Genomic DNA, 24,263 nt, shown 5'->3' with positions numbered 1-24,263 from the left:
AAATCAGGGAAATTATCTTGCAAAAAATTTAGATAGGAGTTCAACTTTCTACAGTGGAGAAAAGCCATCTTAAGTTTTGAAACTAAATTGTTCAACTTTGACAGTTCCTTGAGAAAAACATCCCCCACAAGATGCAACTTATGTGCAAAGCACTGGAAGTGAAGAAGATGGTCCCCAATAATCGCCTGTAATGCCTGGAAACATGTACACATGTATCTGGCAGAGTCGGACACTAAACCCAGCACGTTTTCATAATCAATAGTCTTTGAGAGCATCAATGATGGCTCGGCTGCACGATGTCCCGTTGGCGGAATCCAAAAATGAACAGCTTGCCAAATAAACTTGTTGTTCTGCAGTTGGCGTGATCGTCCTGAATAGAATAGCAAAGACACATCTGCCTCGGCTGTCCGACGTCTCGTCCGCGATTACTACAATGGGCTTCCCGTCCAATGCAGCATTCACCTCTGCCTTTGCTGAATCTCCGCAACGTGGAACATAATCTCCGCTAAGGGTACTGACTTGAGGCAGATCTCCTGATCCTGGGACGTACCTATGGGGCCAATAACATTTCGTTAAACATGCTGATAATAATAATAATAATAATAATAATAATAATAATAATAATAATAATAATAATCATAAAGGTTAGAGGTAAGGACAAATACTTACAAGATTTGGTGTAGTGCTGGCGTAGTGAATCACTGAATGAGTTTTAAAGCTTTTCCCTATAAACTTCCATTTATGTACATGAAAACAAGCTATTATTTTACATCCTAAATGGTCTATAAATTGTAACATTTTAAAATAATGTCCATCCACATTTGTTTGGATTTTCGGTTGAAAATTTGAATAACCTAACCTAAAATTCCACGTGAAATTGTCATATTCAAAAACGTGCATCTACATGGTTTTTGGTACAAAGTTTACCTAACCTAAAATTCAACAAGGCCGTATAGCAATAGTAATACTTCAAAACAACCATCCACATGGTTCTCTTGGGGATGGGGAGATGAGGAATATAGGCTAGTTTATCAATATTGCACAGTCAGGTAGGCTATACCACTCAAGATGGAGTAAATGTATTAACACAAAGATAAATAATGTCCAAAAATATGTCTGAAATCGACACTTACTTTTCAAGGTAGTCTCGGAAAGCAGGATGGTCCAGCTTGTGGATGGGGATATTAGTCTGCAGGCATATCTTCACAGTATCCTCAATGAACGTTTGTTTCTCGGTTTTTTCTTGTTTTGCCTTTCTATCCATTACTACTATTGTGACTTACCGCTTTACGCCATGCTGTTCACATGCTGGTTGAGATAAAAATCGCTCCTTTAGTAGCACATGGTTTTTGCTCTTGCAGTGTTTATCCAAAACATCTTTCTTCTTCCATTCAAGTATTTGATTGCAAAGTCGGCACATCAATATATCTGTATCGCTTATATAAAAATGTTCCAATTTGTAACTCTCGGCATGCTGTTTGATCGTCGCTTCATTTCTAGCCATGGCTAACAGACAATAAATCACGAACGTACTTTAAAACAGAACTACTACTCAGCACCTATGTCAAGAATAACCAACTATGATCAAGAGTCAACAGAAAGTGAGTGAACGCGTGTGCTTGAAAGTGATACCTAGGTTCCCTAATCCTGAATCGGTAGACCTCGGTTATCTTCGAGATTCGTATTGGCAACCTTTGGAACACAAACTATGCATCGAGTAGGTATCGCCGAGCATACTGCATTAAGCTGTGAGATTGGTTGTTCTTTGCATCGCTCTTTGGCCTTTGAAAGATAGTCCACACATTGAAAGATTTACGGCGCCATAATAATTCTTTTCACTGAAATAAATAACCACATACCGTATATGTATCTCTTTTTTTTTTTTGCATCTTTTTAAAAAGATATATGTTTATTTCGGATAAAACCAAGAATTTTGCATCTATTTCGCACAAATAGTGTAATTTCGCATTTTGAACCAATTTCACATTTTATCGCTAATTCAAAATCGCTAAAAACCACTAGCAGGGGTCATATAAGGTGAAGGCACATACACTGACAAAGTTTCAACATATTTTGCATTTATCGCAAATGCTAAAAACCGCAAACTCTATCTATAATGATAATGTATGTATGTATGTATGTATGTATGTATGTATGTATGTATGTTTGTTTGTATGTATGTAATTATATGCAACATGTGGAAAATTAATGCTCAGTTAAGGGGTTAAATCTGGAATGAGAGAGAACATCCCTAATGTTAGCAGGCAGAGAATTCCATGACCTGGATGCAGAGATGATTTTTAATTAAATTAATTAATGGTTTCTTTTCCAGGTATAATCTGTTATTTAACGTTTTTCTCTTTCAGGTATTTCTAGATTTATTTTTATCCTGAATTAGTTTTTGACAGACTGATGACCTCTCCGTTAAAGAGATTATGAAGGAGCAGTTGTAAACAACAGTGAAGTTTACAGGTATGATAAGAGAAGAGCTGAATCTTTTATTGTGGTCATGATATGAAAAGAAGTAAGAAAAAGATAAAGAAATATAGCTGGGAATATAGTGGAAAGTATTTTCTGTAGAGGTCATAACAAGTAAAGTTCACGGTGTGGTTGCACTTGAAGCCATGACAGGTACTTAGCAATAAGGTGATATAAAAGACCATATTGCAGATTCCATTTATCTCGCGCAGCTGTTCACGTTCCAGTCCAGTTTTCTGTTACTGTCACACATTATTTCAGTTAACAAAGTGTCGCAATAGAAAAGATAGGTAGTATGGGAGAATGAATTAGTTGTAATTTTAAGTACTCTGAGAACACATCAGAAAACGTTCCAGTGGCCATAAGCATTTATAAACTTTACTACATGTGCTTATTATCTGTTGAGTCTAATTTAGGGTTTCAAGTCATAGTAATTCCTAAGTCAGTCACTGAAGAAGAGTAGGGTACAATTTTAATAATGTTATTTGTTTTTACAACCCACTTTTTTACAGTTTTTGGAGACGCCGAGGTTCTGGAATTTAGTCCCGCAGGAGTTCTTTAACGTGCTAGTAAATCTACTGACACGAGGCTGACGTATTTGAGTGCCTTCAAATACCACCGGACTGAGCCAGGATCAAACCTGCCAAGTTGGTGTCAGAAGGTCAGCACCTCAACCATCTGAGCCACTCAGCCAAGCTCTTGGTTTATTGCTTGTGGGTCTTAATGGTGAAAGTCATGAATATTTTGTCATGGCCTAGCAGTCCGGGGGAGAAGGTTTGTCCATGCCGTAGTACTCTGCATGGGCCGTCGTTTACAATGTGTGTGTGTGTGTGTGTGTGTGTGTGTGTGTGTGAGAGAGAGATTGTCATGCTGTATGGCTAAAATGTATTTCATGAATGTGTCATTTCAGACGAGTTGTGATCTAACAGTTTCATGTTGGAATCACCCATTATTATTATTATTATTATCATCATCATAATGTTTTTGTAAGTCGGGATGAGTCATGTAAGGTCTGTTTCTAGGTCCATCAGCCATCCTACTACTACTACTACTACTGAGCACTTCTCAGAAAGGACAATGATCTCAATGAGGATGTATTCTGGCCCGCATTCATACTCTTGGGAGGAATAGCAAATAATATAAGGTTTTATGTGAGTAAATCCACAGCACAGACGCCTCCTCTCCCTTTACCAACTCTTGTCATTTCTCAGACGGCAGTAGCCAGGTGGTTTGAGGTTATTTGCAACATGTTTAGGATCAGATTGAATGATGAGAGGGGTGAATATCACCTTAAATCCATCTATTGGAGTTTGCAATATCAAACTCTGAGCGTTTAAAACCCTTAAATGCATAGTGATGCAGATCTACATCACTACATTTCAAAGCACATATAGCTCATAGCCGACTGTGTACCTGTGTTGTCGTCTCGTAGAAAATTGAGTTTCTTTCATAATCGATTTCTGAAACATTCAATCACGTTTCATCGCTTTTTTGTTTTAAATTAGCGGTTTACAGATTGTATGCAAGCTATGTGGTTATATGTTGTTTTGAGCTGTTTTGGAAGGAATGTTTCCCTTAATTTACGAGAGTTAGCTTTACATCATTTTTTTTTTCTCAAGATAGTAAAGGTATGTACTTCATTCTAGATGTGTATATTTAAAATATCAGCTCAATTACTCATTGAAATTTGAATTATTTATATGATGTAGACATATATCACCATGCACTGTAGGTACTATCCTTTGTATATTTTTGTAGGATGGCTTGTTCATTATAAGAAAAGGATATAGAGCAGTTACTTGCTGATCTGGAAGGCGGATATATTTCTGAAGATGAATTGGATGATGATGATGATGATGATGATACACAAGACGATTTCTACGTGAGTGATAATCAACTGATAGAAGATTTACAGGATGATCTGAGCAGTTCGGATGAAGTAAGTTTCCCACTGGTAGTTGAAGAGTAGCCCATAATATCATCATGCCAACCACCAGCATGTACTGAAGAGTTCAATAAGAAACAGTTGATTTGGAAGAAGGTGAATTTAGTTTACAGTGACACTGAAATTACATTCCAAGGTAATATTGTAATGAACCCTGACACTGCAAATCTAGATACTCCATACAGGTGCTTCCTGCACTTTTTCACCCATGATTTCGTTCAAAGAATTACTGATGAAACCAATCTGTCTTCTACCCAGAAGAATCCCTCAAACTCATCTGTTGTAACAGCAGGAGATATAAAGAAGTTTTTGGGAATACTGATATTTATGTCAGTTCAGAACTTTCCAAGTGTGAGATCGTTTTGGTCCACCAAACATGGCTATGATCCAGTGAAAACAGTCATGCCAGTTAACCATTTTGAAAAAATTTGTAACATACTTCATTTCAATAATAATGACCACCACCTACCTAAAGAGCATCCAGACCACGACAGACACCATAAACTGAGGCCAGTTATTGAGCACCTGAACAGAAGATTTTCTACTATCACTCTTGACCATAGGATTTGACTTGACATACTGACGTGCGCAACCAAAAAGTTCCATTTTCTAAAACAATACTTGGCTAATGAGACTCGGGGTTTCAAACTGTTTGTACTCTGTAGTTTGAAAGGTTATGCACATATATTTGAAATTTATTCACGTCAGGAGAATAACAGAGAAGCCTGTAAATAACCCTGATTTAGGAGCAACAAACAATGTTGTCCTCTGTCTAGCAAGAGTAATACCAAAAAATGTAAATCATATTATTTATTTTGATAACTGTTACACCTCTTTACCCTTGGTTCATCACTTAGCTAAGGAGGAAATTCACTGTGTTGGGACAGTACAGCAAAATAGATTGGTTACTTGCCTGTAAAAGAATGTTCCTAAAAGAACACATGAAGTTTGCTGAATGTGATGGGGTTACTTTATCAGCGACAATATGTAAAGATAATAAGACAGTAACTTTTTTTATCTACCTATGTGGAAGCTGAACCTGCTACCAAGGTTCATCAGTATGATAAAAAGTTGAAAGAAAAGGTAGAAATTCCATGCCCGCATGTAGTACCGGAATACAATATGCACATGGGTGAAGTAGACCTGATGAACAGCTTTTTGAGACGATATCACATACCTGTAAAGAGTCGGAAATGGTACTTGCGTTTATTTTATCACCTAGTAGATCTTATATACGGAAAAGAATGGATTCCACCTGATAAATACAATTTATTATACTTGTAGTTCTTACAGTACCGGTTTCGGCCTATTTAGCCATCATCAGCTGGCTAATGTTGATGTTTTGAATAAATTACATAACAATATCTGAAGGTGGTTCCCATTTTTGATTGGCATATCCGGATATGTCTAAAAAGGCATATAAGTTGTATGATTTATCGTTTAAATTGCAGTATGTAAGTATGAATGACCTTGAGGTTTAAGTTGTGATTGTCAAAAAATTAACCTAAACTTAGGAACTAATCAGTTGTACGAACACGTAAAACACATTAAAACGTACTAAAAACATATGTAAAGCACTGATAAATGTTTATGTCTTGCGTATATCTTCTTTCTTGGCAAAGTCTTGTGGCTATGAAATGTATCAGTTGATGCTAGTGTTCGTGAATGATGATATGATATAATGGAGTCTAAAACTTGGCGAGTTTAACTGTACATATCTTGCGGGTGCTTTCTTCTTGTAGTTGTCGTGCTGTTAATCATAGATTTGCGTCGGTTGATACTGTGTTTGTAGGGAATGATGAGTTTCTATGATGTATTGTATTTAGTTGGTTAATAGCTAGGTGTATTGTAATAAAACACTTGTCATTGGAGTTAGAAGCATAAAACGAAGACGTAGTCTTGTTTGGTTAAAGTTCTGACAGCAGTGGTGGTTCCTTTCTTGTCTATATTGTGTCTGGTATTATGGTTATCTGTAAAAGATAAATATGTATGAGTGATGGATTGTGGATGAAGGAATGCCTGAAGACGTGTGTGAATTAAAAGGGTACTTACTGCTGTTGTTGTGGTTGGGTAGTGCTCTGTTTCGGAACTCGCTGCATACTGCTGCGGGTTCGTCTTGGGCTTGTGCCGGCTGTGAGGAGGGGTGTGGATGGAGGGGTAGGAGGATTGGTTGTTGTGGGGGCAAAGGCCAGGTTGGATGTGTCACTTGGTGGTCTTGTGGCACGTGTTGTGCTCTGCTTATTGATTGTTTTGAGGTAGTCATTTTTTAGGGCGGGAATGACTTTGTTGAAGATAATATTGGTCTTTTCTGTAATATCATTTATATTGAAATTGGGATTAGCGTATTGATCTAAAGAAATGTAGAACTCTTCTGTTATATTGAGCAGGGGGCCTTTGGGAGTTATGTTTAAAATTTTCATATCGTTTTTGATGTTCATAAAACTGTGTTTATATTCTTCAATGTGTTGGCCTATTGCTGAGAAGTGGTTATGCTTTATTGCATTTAGATGTTTGTTATACCGGATTATAAAATTTCTGCCTGTACATCCAATGTAACTTGTTTCACAATCATTGCACTTGATGTGGTAAACTCCTGATTGGTTGTATTTGTTGTTGTTGTTAACAGTTCTTACATTGTGTATGATATTGGAGCTACTGTGCGTGGTTTTGAATGCTATTCTTAAGTTGTACTTTTTAGAAACGTTGGTTACGGGGTATATGTGTGCGTTGTTGAAAGTGAAAGATATGTAATCTTTCTTCGATTTGTCTATTTTTGTTAATTTGGTTTTGGGTTGAGATTTAATTTTGTGTATAATTTTATTGACCATTTCTTTACTGTACCCATTGTGTTTGGCTATGTCGCAGATAAGTTGTAGTTCCTTGTTAAAGTCTTCTTTTGTTAATGGTATATTGAGGGCTCTGTGTATCATGCTAAAATAAGCTGCTCTTTTATGTACGTTGGGATGGATGGAATCGGTATATATGGTGTTTAAAGTGTGTGTGGGTTTTATGTAGATTTTGTAGGAGAGGTGGTTTTCATTTCTGGTTATTGTTGGGTCAAAGTAGTTTTAGGGAGCGGTTGTTTTAGATTTCTTTGGTGAAATTTATATGGGGATCCAAAATATTAAGTTTGTTTAAATGATGTTTACATCAGTGAATATGTTATCGACGATGCCGAAAATATCAACTAACCTACACCAGAAGAATATGTTATCTATTTTATTGATTGATGTCTATTCTAGGTGGACTATATAAATTTCCGCTAATATGCCTGATGCTGGAAACCCATAGGTAGGCCCTACTGTTGGTAGATGGTGTCGTGAAATTTAAAATAATTATTACTGATGGTAAATTGGAGTGGTTTCATAAATTCTTCTATTTCTAGAATGCTCAACTTGCTGTAGTTTTTTAAGTTTGATTTGATTATTTCTGTAGTTTGTTTAATGAGAATATTTGCATATATATTTGTTATGTCAAATGAAGCGAGGAAGTGGTGTCATTCAATCTTTAATAGAACGAAAGAATTTAAGATTGTGCGACACCACTTCCTCGCTTCATTTGACATAACAAATATGTACCCAACTATTCCCATTAAACAAACTACAGAAATAATCAAATCGAACGTAAAAATTACAGCAAGTTGAGCATTCTAGAAATAGAAGAATTTATGAAACTACTCCAATTTACGATCAGTAATAATTATTTTAAATTTCACGACACTATCTTCCAACAGCAGGGCCTACCTATGGGTTCCACAGCCTCAGGCATATTAGCGGAAATTTACATAGACAACTTAGAATACACATCAATCAATAAAGTAGATAACATATTCTTCTGGTGTAGGTTTGTTGACGATATTCAAGTCCCTGGTAGTCCTCTGGACGCAGCTGACACCAAATCGTTTGCAGAGCGGCCGCCAATGCTGGTCTGTTCGTGGGTGCAGGATCCATGGCACGGAGCCTGCGTTCCAGGACGTCCCAGATATGCTTGATAGGGTTCATATCGGGGCTCCTGGGTGGTCATGGCAGTCGTTGGACCTCCGCTGCATGTTCCTGGAACCATTCCCGGGCGACGTGGGAGCTATGCAACGGCGCGTTATCATCTTGAAACACTGCAGAACCGCCTGGGCGCTGAAAGACCAAAAGTGGGTGGAGATGGTCTCCGAGCAGCTTGACATACCACGTACTATTCAAAGTCTCTTCCAGAACAACTAGGGAGCCCATTCCATACCAGGAAAATGCACCCCAGACCATAACAGAGACACCAGCGCTCTGGACCACACCTTCGAGGCAGGCGGGATCCATCGCTTCATGTGGTCTGCGCCATACACGGTGCCTCCCATCGGCATGGTGCAGTTGAAATCATGATTCGTCCAACCATATCACGTTACGCCTTTGTTCCAGTGTCCATCCCTGGTGACTGGCGACAAATGCGCATCGTCGTGCCCGATGCCGTTGGGTTAACAGTGGCACCCGTATGCGGCGCTGGCTCCCATACCCCATAGAACCCATGTTCCTACGAATTGTCCACTGGGAGACGTGTCTAGCACGGCCTGTGTTGAATTGAGCCGTGATCTGTTGCATGGTTGCCCGTCTGTCGCTATTGACAATCCGTCTCAGATGTCACTGGTCACGGTCATCGAGGGTGGCTGGACGGCCGGTCGTTCGTCTGTTGTGGATGGTGACACCTGCATTCAACCATTCACGATACACCCTGGACACGGTTGATCGTGTGAAGCCAAATTCCCGCACCACTTCCAAAATCGCACTTCCCATCCGTCGGGCACCGACCACCATACCCCATTCGAACGGTGTCAGCTCATGACAACGTTCCATGTTACATCTGTCACATGCACAGCCACTGCTCACAAGGTCTCTTATACAACTGCCACTGGCACAGGGGGCGTGTGGTGCACAGACCACACACCTGCGCATCAGTGCTCCGCTATCCCATGACATTTGCTCAGTCAGTGTACACTTTCTAATTCACACACGTCTTCAGACATTTCTCAGTCCACAATCCATCACTCATACATATTTATCTTTTACGGATAACCATAATACCAGACACAATATAGACAAGAATGGAACCACCACTGCTGTCAGAACTTTAACCAAACAAGACTACGTCTTCGTTTTATGCTTCTAACTCCAATGACAAGTGTTTTATTACAATATACACCTAGCTATTAACCAACTAAATACAATACATCATAGAAACTCATCATTCCCTACAAACACAGTATCAACCGACGCAAATCTATGATTAACAGCACGACAACTACAAGAAGAAAGCACACGCAAGATATGTACAGTTAAACTCACCCAAGTTTTAGACTCCATCATATCATATCATCATTCACGAACACTAGCATCAACTGATATATTTCAAAGCCACAAGACTTTACCAAGAAAGAAGACATATGCAAGACAAACATTTATCAGTGCTTTACATATGTTTTTAGTACATTTTAAAGTGTTTTATGTTTTTTTACAACTAATTAGTTCTTAAGTTCAGGTGAAGTTTTTTACAATCACAACTTAAACCTCACGGCCATTCATACTTATGTACCGCAATTTAAATGATAAATCATAACTTATATGCCTTATTAGTAAAGCCCGGATTTTTATGCAGTAACAGGTAAGACTGCAAACTAATTCGGTTAGTAGAAAGTGTCGGCCACCCGCTCTTCAATAATGTAGCAAAAGTAACATAAGCTATAGGGGTTATGATGGGCCGTACTCCTAATGTTTATGAAAACCCCATAGCATAATCGTTGTGAAGGTAGACTTTACTTGCTACTCGCTTCAGTAAGTTTGCATTCTAACCTATCAATGCATAAAAATCCGGGCTCTACTTATTAGACATATCCGGATATGCCAATCAAAAATGGGAACCACCTTCAGATATTGTTATGTAATTTATTCAAAACATTAACATTAGCCAGCTGATGATGGCCACATAGGCCGAAACCAGTACTGTAAGACCTACAAGTATAATAAATTGTATTAGTCAGGTGGAATCCTTTCTTTTCCATATATGTATAATCTATTAATACGGACATGAAGCTCCTAAATAATGATACCTAGTAGATCTTGGGGTAAATTCTAGGGTTCTGTATAAAAAATCTACTGTGATGCTAACAATATTGCCACAAAACAGCAACTAAGTTTGAGTTAGTTTAGAAAACAATAGAGTAAAATAATATATTATTATTGGTCCACCTTTTCAATACAAAATGAAAATTACATAGGGACTAGTTTCGACCTAGTAATAGGTCATCATCAGCCTGAAGTAAGTCAAAGATCGAAGAAAACATAAACAATGTAAACACAAGTACAGTCTCTTTAAAGGTACATACCAAGTGGGAAGTTGAGTAGAGATATATTAAAAATAATAACTCATCCAAATTGACGAAGCACTGAGCGGAATTTATGTAAAGTTCGGTGCGCCGTATATTATAAAAGACCACTGTGCACTAAATGATGCAATAAAGAAGAATAGTAGGTTGAATGCTGGCTTCTTCTTAGCTGTTGTATAATCGAAGAAGATTACGTCGTGTTTTATAAGGTATTGATAGACGTCAAAATACATGGATGTTGGAAGGCTCTTCAGTTTTTTTGAACATGTTCAAATAATATATTATTATTGGTCCACCTTTTCAATACAAAATGAAAATTACATAGGGACTAGTTGAACATGTTCAAAAAAACTGAAGAGCCTTCCAACATCCATGTATTTTGACGTCTATCAATACCTTATAAAACACGACGTAATCTTCTTCGATTATACAACAGCTAAGAAGAAGCCAGCATTCAACCTACTATTCTTCTTTATTGCATCATTTAGTGCACAGTGGTCTTTTATAATATACGGCGCACCGAACTTTACATAAATTCCGCTCAGTGCTTCGTCAATTTGGATGAGTTATTATTTTTAATATATCTCTACTCAACTTCCCACTTGGTATGTACCTTTAAAGAGACTGTACTTGTGTTTACATTGTTTATGTTTTCTTCGATCTTTGACTTACTTCAGGCTGATGATGACCTATTACTAGGTCGAAACTAGTCCCTATGTAATTTTCATTTTGTATTGAAAAGGTGGACCAATAATAATATATTATTTTACTCTATTGTAATCACAGTTCAATACGGATCTATCATTATGAAACTTATTTCTTTTAATTAGTTTAGAAATGAAGTGGCCGATTCATTGTGCAATATTGGTAGTAACCACGTGGTCAAAAGAGGGAGACCAAGTAATGGTTCACTTGAAAAGGAAATACAAGCAAAGAAAAGAAGCGGTCCTGCACATCCATTGCCTTCCAAAGACATTCGGACTGACAATGTTTCCCAGTGGCCAGTGTTTTCCAACCGTTTGTGTTGTAAAATGCTGGAGTGTATTGGAACTACTCAGGGGTCATGTGAAAAGTACAATGTTCTACTTTGTTTGAACCAAAAGAACAACTGCTTCAAAGTACTTCATACATCGTAAACAGAGACTGTGAAAAGAATGGCCCTCCTTGTTATATCTGGTGATGTTACTGAAGCTACGTCTGTTTTGCATTGTGATGTCGATATACACCATAAACATTTTAGTAAATGATTCTATTGAACCTAGATTTTTTAAATTATTTTTCTCTGATTATGAGGTATTACCATATTTACGCGAATAATCCCCGCATGTTTTTTAAAAAAATTCGAGGCACGAAATTGGGGTGCGGGTTTTATTTGCGTCAAGGTTGCCAACACGCTCCTGGTTCACCTAGTTTTCGATGCTGAGTGTACACTTATGCTTTGTGCAACCGTAGATGGAAGAAAATTGTCCCCATATGTCATCTTTAAACAGAAAACAATTCAGACTTTTAATTCTAAGCTGACTTTACATTTTTTTTAAATAGTACCATATTATACAGAGTTATTTAAATTCAAAATTTCTCCACGTCACGATAGAACGCGTCTTCCGGAACTTGCAGGGGTAGCTTTCCGCAGTTTCACTCACTTCGGTGTGTTTCACAGTTGAAAATAGAGTGAAATCGTAATTCTTTTGTCTTCAGCGTTTTAAGGAAAGCCACAATATCACGTAGCAGGCAGTACGCGGAAAATCAGAATCCGCAAAAACTGGTGAGGGTTGGCATTTCTGAATTACAAGATGGCTGTTAATTGGAAATCACATAATTGGAAGTCCGATTTCTGTATTACAAAGACTTTGAATTAACGAGGTTTTACTGTATCGCAAAACTAACATCAGATTTTGCCTGTGTGTCTATTTCAAGTGTTTACATTGCACGAAAAGAATTATCCACCATCAGTCGTGTTACTGTCCAGTAAAAAGAGACCACGTGTGAGAAGTGTTTTAGGCCCGTATTCACCAACGTCTGTAACTTTTGCTGTTATCTTAGATTTTCAAAACTCGGATATGTCATTATTTCGGATAACGCTCACTTCCGTATTCACCACAGAATTTATTATCTCGGTATACCAAAACTAAGTTTTCGTTTCAATCTCAGTTTGAACCGCATTTTTTCATACTGACGTACAGAAAACAAATGACTACGTGCTGCCACCACTATCGAATTGTAAACAAATTTTCGATTCTATTCGGGGTTTGCAAATAATTTGCATAAATTATGTCTGCTATTGAGCAGAAATGGAGAAAGAAGCCTAATATGACTTTCCAAGAGAGTGAATTGTTATTGAACTTGGTGGCAGAAAGCATTAACAAAGGGAATAAGAAAAACCAATTATAACCTACATATTGTACGTCACTCAAAAAATAAGTCACTATTCCTTCATTCTTCATTAAAAGTCACCCAGTCGTGTACCGTACAGGATATTAGCTATAATCGAGAATTCATTTTAGGCCTACCTATGTGTTGGGAATTCCAGGTTATGTTCGGAAGCTTTAAATAACCTAAAATGTATCTGAAAATCAGAGTCGTCGTAGTCCTGGAAATATGTCGCACGTTCTTTTATCCACCTAGGACGTTTATTAATTGCATAATCTTGATCATATTACTCGTCGCTGTGATTTTATCTTTCAATTAGATATTCCAGCTGCCTACGGGCATTAGACGTGGAGTGTGACGAACTTGTAAGTAATTTAGGAGAGGATTCTAGTGATGCACGAGACAATGAATCTTCCCATCTACAGAGAATCGAGCCTATTGCAAGTTCAGATTAATGAAATACCTGTCACGTAAGTAGACCTAGTTGCTCATTTTCATGGAAAATATATTTCATAGCAGTGATATTTGCGTAAAGACCACGTGGACCTCGCGGAGTGATACAAAATATCTGTTTATGCCCAAGTTACTTCCGATGAAAGGAATTTTAGTTCAAAATGAGCCTTTCTAAAATGAGGGTACAGGCATTATTCAACGGCGGGGATTATTTGGGTAAATACGGTATTTGCTTTAATTTATTTATTTCATGAAAATGAAAAACATCATGCATTTAAGGGATATATATGTGAAGGCCATTATGTGGTTATTTATAGCCGAATGATGAATGTCTTTAGTAACCTGAGGAGCTGTATTGTTGGCCTAGTGATAGCAGGTAGTTGGGGTGAAAGAGACTGAAGGTTGAGAATGGGGACAGTAAGTGAAGGTTATGGTTAGAGGGATTACAGTCTGTTATGGTATGCGCTGCCAATATAATAAAGAAAATTTGTGACTCACACAAACGTTATGACGTACAACTACTTTCAGATAATATCGACAAGGTACTTCATGGTGAGGCTAAACTATCTGTTCAAATTTAAATTAATTCCTGAAAAGTTTATTAGAAAATCTTACATATTTAAAGTGAAATATTTGATTACAAGACAGGGGCTGGTATGATGATGGATGCTCATCACAAGAAAGACAAGACAATCTTCCGTTTAGAACAAGAACGAAAACTAATTTTGTATAATTATCTCACTTGAAAACTGGAAGAGCAAACTAAGCAGAAATAGTAAAGAGTTAGAGAAATGTCTAGACAGTTAGAAAAAGAGAGAGACAGATGTAACATAAAAGCTTTTCAGTTGCATTTAACTAAGTCAACACTGGAAAGTATGGCTTCCTTCTTAACATAAAAACAAAAAGATAGAAAGACAGACAGATAGACAATAATAATTTTAAAACATAAAAGAAAAAGAAAAGAAAGTAGAGAAAAATCTGTCTGTGACACGGTTTGGGAAGATTGTAGAGGGCTCAAAGAATTAAGTGACAGTTCAGGCACAAGTTGATTAAGATGTCCATGAACCTAAGCCTTCCTAACATCAGAACCATCTACTTCACACATATCTACTTCTAGTTCATCACAATTTTTCAGTGTCACACTCCAGGACATCAAAAATAGGGATGTACTGAAACACTACCGATAGGTGTCTCACGTGTAGTACCCGGTATGCGCTTGTCGATTGTCATTTGTTTGTATGTGTTCTTAATGGAAGTTACCTAGTTAAATGCTGAAGTTAAAGATTTAATATATCGTGACGGCAACAAAGACAACAAGAAAATTGTGATGCCTGACTGTTGCTGTGTCCCAATGTCCCAAAATCAAGGTCGACCGTATTCATACCATCAATTTCCTAAGCAAGATGCTTTCCGTAAAAAGTGGTTGCATGTGATTCATACGCAGGACCTATGAAGTAAAAATGACTCCTAATATCAAAGTCTGCTCGAAACATTTTACAGTTGAAGATCGTCATTACTGAAATTGGTAAGTAAGCTAATTGGTACTAATTAAGAAATAATTTTATAATAAGGTAGTACATTCTGAAAAGTTAATATGGCCTATTTCAATAATTTTAGGCGAAAGACGAAGACTTAAGGACGCTGTACCTTCGATATTGTCATGGTATGGCACCGGTACCTTGGAAATAACTCCAAGAGCAAGAAGATATAGAAGTAGAAAAACAGCCATAACACCGTGTGCAGTACGGTACCCTGAATCACACAGTGACCTGTAATTTGACACTGGAGCATCATCAATTTCAGACTTCCTGAATAGGAAATAACTCATTACTTCCAAATTTGAAATTTTTATACCGGTATTTGTCTTATGGTCCGAAACAAGATCCTGAAACTCGTGCGCTACACGGAAATGAAGTTCAGTCGTACTGGATGTAGCCCCAGACACTGCTGTCACACTAATGTCGTGCCTTATGTACGCCTATAACCGGCAAAGAAAAGAAAAAATACCGTATTAGGAATGTTTTCAAAATGCTATTTGTACTTTAAGAATTCAATCTTAACAAAAATGATAAAAGGAGGAGTTGCTGCATTTATTTCTTACTGGTACCTTTCAATCAACTCTTGCATTTTTCCGGATATTTTTTCGCCCCTTTTCTTCAATTCTGCTTCCAAATCCGCAATCGTCATTGCACCTATACCATTTTCCGTCTTGTTGAAAACATTAACAGAATATGGTAACTCCATTTTAATGCACTTAAAGCAAAAGTTTCATTTCGATGATCGCAAATGTAGGAATACTCCATATAAGTCCATGTAAAACAATCGAGCAGCGGAAAGCGCATACCGGGTACTACCATTACGCTACCTAGCGGACAAGTTTTGCGTGATACATCCCTATTCTAATATTGTTCCTCCTGCTGTACTGTTCTAGATCACCACATTTTCCCCTCCATGTCTACTTTCGGCTTGTAAAAATCATCTTTTTTGTTTGTGAGATCCATGATAGCCTCTATTAAACTCTAGTGTCTTTTCCAGATCATTTATAACAATTTCTGTCATACTTTCTGATATTACTTCTACTATCTGCTGAATAAAACAGAATTCAGGAAGTCATTTACAGAGTTCCTCACCAAGATATCTACATCGGCAACACTGTCAGTGACTGGAGTGGGAGCTTTGTTGCTTTAGCGGTCCATTCCTATTATCTTTACATTTTGGCTAACATATCTAAGATACAGCTAAATTAACACTAGTAGGCACTTTATGGACACAAACTTCACACAGACAAAAGTTTTTTATGTGACTTACGATTTACACTCTCAAATCACCTAATACTGCGGAGCAATACTTGTTCGTGTCCGTCAACAAGCGACATCAACAATCGAGAATACAGTGTAGCCAACATTCCTTGTGCCAATTAAATTTTGGACCATCTGCAAGAATTACAGGGAATAGAATATTGCGAACCTTCCTTGCACCAATTACATTTTGAATTGCAGTGCAGGTGTTACTGGGATCTCAATGCAGTAAACTCAATCCTCACATTCCTCGCCTATAAGATACGCAATAATTTCAACAGTCTTTCAACAAAATTTACCAAATTCAAGAAGCTCCTGCAAGTATGAGACCCAGGCAGCATCTTTTTGGTCTTAATGTAGGGCTGCCTCTGAGAAGGGCCACCAACCTAATGGCGTGTGATTTTCACTTTGGGATACTGTAAAAGATTACTTTTTCTCAAAAGCCACAGGATCTGCAACACTTGCAACAGCTGTGGTTGGAGAAATCAATAAAAATTGTCAATTATGTTCTGTCATCTGTGAATCGGTGCTTAACTGATGCCAATTGTGTATCACAAAACAGGGTTTCCAGTATGAGCAAACTCTGTGAAGAAATGAGTAGTCTATGGTTTCAAATTCTGGGGAGAAATAACTTTTATCCCAACCTGTATAAGGCAAAAAGCAACCAACACAAACAAACGAAGGTTGCAAGCCACTCATTATCACAGCCAATGGACTTGTATCCAAGTGCTTCAGCATTGGAAAACACACACTCACTGTGCTCATTTACTATAAAAATATCTCAGATCTTGGAACAAAGTTTTACCAACATTTACCTCATTTAGAAACTGCTGAAGATAGTTTGAGTTGAGAGTAAACTCTGTGAAATGGATATCATGTTCTTCAGAAGTAGTGTTTTCATCACCCATCAGGATAAGAGCAACCTTCTCCGTAATAAGCCTGTCTCGTTCTTCCTGTGTCCTCAATAACAAGGTAGGAAAACCTTTCAGTTTGTGTTTCCCTGCAAATAATAAGTTAAGAACAGTATTATACAACTGGGAACATATCATCTTGAGAATGAGCATAAAAGGAATATAGAAAATTCACTCAATTTTTTTCAGTGGTATAAAAGCTCAATTTACATCTGTTATTTCTATCAAACAAAAATCCAGAAAAGAATAAAATCTAGTTATTACTATCCTCACATCAGAAACAATACAAAAGAGAGTTACAACAATTCTGAAAACATATCATTTTTGACCAGAACCTGGCCACATCCAGTGCATTCTTCAATTATATCGTCTTCTGAATACGAAGTTCGACATAGTCGACATTAAAGCATGTGCCCGACAGTCTGGTTTTCTCTGTATTCGCATTTGATGTTATCACTTTTAACGTAGCCAAGTTCAATTTGGACCCGTCCACCCCTGACCTCAGCCTGATCAAAGAGTTCCAAACCAACCATCCCTCATTATGGCCAGGAGAAAAACTTTCAGCTACTTATTTCAACCACAGGAAAAATTGTTCTTTGCTGTCCACAGCTGCAGCTTGGCCTTTTCAGCAGGGATTGTAAGTTCCTTTGAAGTTCATAAGATGCTCTTTCCAGACTTAAGTGTTTGTATAAGATGTTCATGACCATACAAAGGGTGGGTACTCTAACATTCTTTATAGAAGGATTTTTTTTACAAATTCATCGATAATTCAAAGTCTTTCTTCCAAGTCTCTGCCTTGCTTAAAAGGTTGACTTTCCTCTGACGGCTAGTGTATGGTCAGAAAGACAATTGTAAAAGAGGCCCATTTCATCTGCGTTGTAAATGTCTCAGGGTTCACACCTCTTGAGCAGCGTCAGTAAGTTGTCCAACCATATACCTGACATATCTACAATGGCACTTTCACCTGCTAGCTACTTATACATTAACCCGTGCTACTCCTTGAAGCGGGAGATCCATCCACTGGAAGTTGAGAAATTCTTGATGTTTATTCTTTCCACAAACTTGACAGCTTTCTTTCATGACATGCTGCTGTCCCCAAGAATACTTGATGCTCAGGCTTATTGTTGAAACTAGGCAAAGAATTCAACCTCCAACTCGCTGTACGTAGGTTCTTTCCCAGCTTTTCTTTTCTTAGAGTAAGTTTTATGTTTTCTATTTGGTCAAGTATTTCACGTTTCCTACTCAGAATGGAATTTAATGTTGATGGTGCTAAACCAAGTCAGCCATTCAGCAATGTCAATCTTCTTTTCGGAAGGATTTTTCTCAAATTCTTTCAATAATTTAAAGTCTTTCTTCTAAGGTTCTGACGAGCTTGAATTATACAAAGAATCCACAAAAAAAAAAAAAAAAAAAAAAAAAAAAAAAAAAAAAAAAAAAGACAATTTAACAACAACTATACAAGACAAATGCACATGTCAAGTGAAGTAGTAACTAAAGAATAAATTCAATTGAAATGTAAACTGAATGCCTATCCGGTCACTCAAATCTCCTTGCCCGTCCTACGTCAACCACTCCACCTTAAGTGCTAAAGCTAACTGAGTGACGTCCTTGAAGGTCATTGAGGACTGACTAGGAGGGGCGGTTGAGGGGAGTTTGATGTAAGGGGAGAGGTGTAAGGTAAAGTATACCTCACGCGCCTTCGTGTAAAGAATTTATTGATTAACTCCTTGAAAAGTATATTGATTTCCTCTGATATTTCATTAAAATTATAAATCGGGTCGCATTTTTGATCAATGTTTATAAAAATGTTTTCCAAAATATTCAATAGATTTTCTTTCTTACATAAATGGATAATTTGAAGGTCTTGTTTTATGTCCGTGAATATATGATTGGTATCAACCCTACGAGAACCGAATGCTGAGAATCGGCCGTTATTTGACGTTATTAATCACGATCATGGCGGAAGCCGAATATGCAATACAAAAGTTACCGATAGAAAACCAAACAGAGACTAGATTTAATATTAAGAAAAAACTTTCTAATTTAATAAATAATAACAAAGATGGAGTTTCTTCACATCATAACCAAATAATAGCTTCACTGAAACAGAAAATTAAGGAGAATGATTGTGACCAAGGCGGACAAGGGGAATGCGACTGTCATTATGAGTAAAGAATCATATATACAGAAAACGAAACCTTTTTTTGCAGAGAATTCATTCAAAATTATACAAAAAGACCTGACCAATATTATCTAGAGCAAAAGCAACTTCTTAAATGATCTTCTTTCATCCTTAATGAAAGGGAGTACCAAAAACTTATTAATATGAACCTGAGTATTCCGATGGCTAGGGCACTACCGAAGATGCATAAAGAGAATATACTTATAAGACCCATCATTAACTTCAGAAATAGCTCTATATACAAGGCGTCTAGATTTATACACAATTTTTGAAGTATTCCAAAGAATTTTGCGATCATACTAAAGATTTAAACATGCAATCGAACCATAAGATGTATTCATTTGATGTCAAAAATATGTTCCCGAATATTCCAGTATCAAATAATCCACTTAAACACAGTAATTTGAGCAGGCAAGAGATAGCTGATTTTATTAATATTTTGGAGTTCGTCACCGCTAATAATTACTTTACGTTTGAAAAATGAAAACATACGTGTTTTCCGGTCATTGACCGGGTTAGGAATGAAATGAATGAATCATATATAGGCAATTAGTACGATAGGGTCGCCACTCCCAAAGTGATTTTATTAATGACTGATAGATGGTATGAAATGAGAATGGAGAGTGTTGCTGGAATGAAAGGTGGCAGGGAAAACGGGAGTACCCGGAGAAAAACCTGTCCCGTCTCCGCTTTGTCCAGCACAAATCTCACATGGAGTGACTGGGATTTGAACCATGGTATCCAGCAGTGAGAGGCCGACGTGCTGCCATCTGAGCCACAGAGGTTTACTTTACCTTTAATAGCCAAATATATAAACAGCAAGGTCTTCCCACGGTGACCCCAGCTTCGGGAATTATGGTGGAAATTTATATGGATTTTCTTTAAAAACAATAAAATCAACCACATTAAAGGAATAATATGCTGGTTGAGATACGTAGATTATATACGTTTACAATAATTGATCACAACATTACTAATGGAGAGGAGGTATTGGAACAATTAAACAATATGGATTCACAGATTAAATTTTCTTTCGAAAGTGAAAATAATAAAGCGTTAAATTTTCTTGACATTACAATTATTAATGACTCTAATAAACTAAGGTATAAAATATTTAAGAAATCCACTCAAACGCTGAACATAAGACAAACTTCTGCACACCCGGCAACACATAAGAGGGCCCCCTTTTACAGTATGATTTACAGAGCTTATAATATACCTATGTCAGAAGTAGATCGTAAAAATGAATTGGATACTATTTATTTTATAGCTAAAAGCAACGGGTTCAAACAGGCAATTTGTGGATAAAATTATTAGTAAAATTGAGTAGAAATCATTTTCCACATTAACCAAGGATACCAAAAAGAAAGAAGATAGTTACGCCCTTTTCACCTACAGTCTCAATAAAATATACGAAATCACGAATGTTTTCAAGAAACTTAATATGAAAGTTTCTTTCAAGACAACTAATAATAACGCTCATCTTATCTATAATCAGCACACTATCAATAACTGCAATAGCAAATTTCAGAAATCAGGAGTTTACAAATTAAAGTGCCAGCAGTGTTCCGCCAGTTATATTGGACAGACAGGCCGCAATTTTAACATAAGGTATAATGAACATGTTAATGCATCAAAATACGGCAGATTCTCAGCATTCAGTTCTCATATGGTCGATACCAATCATACATTCACGGACATAAAACAAGACCTTCAAATTATCCATTTATGTAAGAAAGGAAATCTATCAAATCTTTTGGAATTTTTTTTTATAAACATTGATCAAAAATGCAACCAGATTTATAATCTTAATGAAATATCAGAGGAAATCAATATACTTTTCAAGGAGTTAATTAATAAATACTTTACACGAAGGCATGTGAGGAATGCTTTACCTTACACCTCTCCCCTTACATTAAACTCCCCTCAACTGTCACTCCTCATCAGTCCTTAATGATCTTCAAGGACGTCACTCAGTTAACTTTAGCACTTAAGGTGGAGTGGTTGACGTAGGACGGGCAAGGAGATGAGTGACCGGATGGGCATTCAGTTTACATTTTAATTGAGTTTGTTCTTTAGTTCATTCATACTTTTTCCCCTTCTTTAGGCCCACATTGTCAACACGCAATCAAGTTCAACTAGCATCATCAGTATAACTCCACCCTCTTCATCTAATCAAGAAAGCTATTTCAATGTGGCATTATCATCACACTATGTTATGTACAATATGCATATAATTTTATTCGCACAGCCACTCATGTTGTTTTATAATTGGGCAATTCTATGCATATAACAACATTTTAATCTGTGTTTTAACTGGACTTCATGCTTCATATAATGTTCATGCTGCACCATTTTAACATTCAAGATTGACAAGATGCCAACACGCCGCGTCACAAGATCTAAAGACCTATAATCTACTTATTTCAACGTGTCCTCACCTTATTTTCAATATTTGTATGTGTGACTAAATATGTCCCATAAGAGGACAAAACATGTATCACAAGTATAGTCTCATGTAGTCTTTTCAATAAAGACAAATACAGTATTGTAAAAGGGTGGACATGAGATACCTCTGTGCCTGGCACAGGAAGGAGACAGAACAGGCGAGTGTCTATACTGATATGACAATCAATCGGGGTTTAAAATTCGTTGGAACCGAAATTAATGAACAACAGACCCAGGGAAAAGATACATCGAGGAATGAGAAATAAGTTTTTTAAACCCGACTGTATTGGATACATTCTTGGGACTGCAAATTATGAACGATAGATCCGGGAAAATGGTGGTTTAGGGCATTTGTCTGTCTTTGGGTTAGATACGGTCTAATGACATAACTGGGATCTGGGGAATTTGTCACAATGAATTTGACACAGTTACAACTGGTCACAGAATTACAATTTGTTACAGTTACAATTGGTCACAGAATTATAATTTGTCACACTTACAAACTGTCACAGAATTATAATTTTTAACAGCTGGAATTGTACATTGCTCAGTACTTACTTTTTAAGATTTTTATTTTAACATTTAACTACTCCTTTCCACAACCATGTATTGTGTTTTTATAGTTTCCACAACTTTACAAATCTGAAGTTCCACTATTTCTTCCGCCCTATTTTAAAATCATGATTAATATCAAATAATCACAAACCGAAAAAGGACGAAGCAAGCTTATAAGTGATGGTTTCATGTATACCAAGCATAGAACTGCCGAAACTAGGATAGGGTGGCCTTGAGATTTACGTTGCGAGTGCAAAATAACTGCTAACAGTGACGCATGATGGGACCAGAATCATAAAGGGACCTTCAGATCATTCCCATACTGCTAATTGGGGAAGAATCAAAACAAAAGAGTGTATTGAGTCTATGAAGGAAACAGCAACTACTTCCAGAGAAAAAATTTCCTCCATTTTTCAAAATTAATTGCAGAGAATATCAAGTGAAGGCCATGTAAAACCACCAAAAATATCAACCACTAAAAGGATATTGTGCCTCACGAGGAAGTACATCTACCTCCAGAACAGACATCGATCAATGAATTGAATGCCATAGCTGACAGGTATACAAAAATCTTAGGAAGTGCTAGATGGCTCTTACATTTTGAACCAGATAGTGAAGAAAAATTTTAATTTTTGGAACTGACAGACACCTCAATCTGTTATCAAGAAGCCATTATTGGATAACAGATGGCACTTTCAAATGTGCACCAAGAATCCTGCTACAGCTTTATGCAATATATGTGAACATTCTAAATCAATGGTTTCCTATCATACTGGTATTGATGGAAAGAAAGAGCAGGAATTCCTATCAAACACTTTTTCATGTTCTGAAGGAAGAAGTATTACATAGATCTCAACGTGAACTGATTCCATAATTCATATCAGTAGACTACGGATCAGCAATTATTTGTGTGAGTAAGATTGAATTTCCAGAAGCCAAAATATCAGGCTGTCTTTTACACCTCGGTCTGTCTTTCTGGAGACATCTACAGTCAGAAGGTTTATTAGAATTTTATCATTTTAACAACAAGGAGAAAATAATGAATTCAGATCGCAGTTTCATTCACTGATCTCAGTGGCCTTCGTTTCCAAAGAAGATATCCCATATGAATTCGACATCCTTCAAGTGAGAGCTCATGAAGATCTCATATCAATTTTTTATTTTGTCAAAGATAATTATGTGAAGGGAAGATGTTGTGCAAGAGGAAGACAGTAACCCCTTTTCCTTCCTGAGATATGGAAACTGCTGTGATAAGGTTATTGAAATCGTTCCGAGGACTATTAATTCCTGTGAAGTATGGTATATAGGCAACTGAACACGTTAATCAGGAAACACAATACCTCGTTGTATTTTATACTTCAAAATCTGCAAGGTGAGGTAGCAGAAATTGACAAGGATACTCAACGGCTGGACGCTGGGCATGCACCAACTAAGGAAAAAAAAAAAAAGACCGACAAACATATTTCTCACTTTGTCGGAAATTACGAACAATATAAAGAGGGAAGAAATGTCCTGGACTATCTTTGGGCATTAGGCCACTATATAGAAGGCAATTTACAACAAAATAACAGGAAATTTACTATATGACTAATAAATAATTGTTAATTAATTCAATGAGAATTCCATTTTAAATTTTAATTTGTTACCAATTATCCACCAGTGACCAATTCAAATTGTTACTAATAAATCACTTGTGAAAAAAAATTAATGAGTTACAAATTAAGTATGACCAGTTTTAACGATGGCAAATAAATTGTGATGA

At 36.9% G+C, this 24,263-nt stretch overlaps 1 protein-coding gene across 4 annotated transcripts in view; it reads right to left on the bottom strand.

Annotated features, from left to right (window-relative positions):
* The window catches only part of mus312 (mutagen-sensitive 312), a 171,181-nt gene that overhangs the window by 106,815 nt on the left and 40,103 nt on the right, over positions 1-24,263 (bottom strand). For all 4 annotated transcript variants that reach the window (XM_067153887.2, XM_067153886.2, XM_068229275.1 and 1 more), the window contains one exon: positions 17,221-17,405. In XM_067153887.2, the coding sequence (XP_067009988.2) occupies positions 17,221-17,405 (185 nt within the window). The remainder of the gene's footprint in view (positions 1-17,220; positions 17,406-24,263) is intronic.

This window comes from Anabrus simplex, chromosome 9, assembly GCF_040414725.1.
Source record: "Anabrus simplex isolate iqAnaSimp1 chromosome 9, ASM4041472v1, whole genome shotgun sequence".
Classification (NCBI taxonomy): Eukaryota; Metazoa; Arthropoda; class Insecta; order Orthoptera; family Tettigoniidae; genus Anabrus; species Anabrus simplex.
The sequence above is the reverse complement of the archived record's forward strand: the minus strand, read 5'-3'. Positions and strand labels throughout refer to the sequence as shown.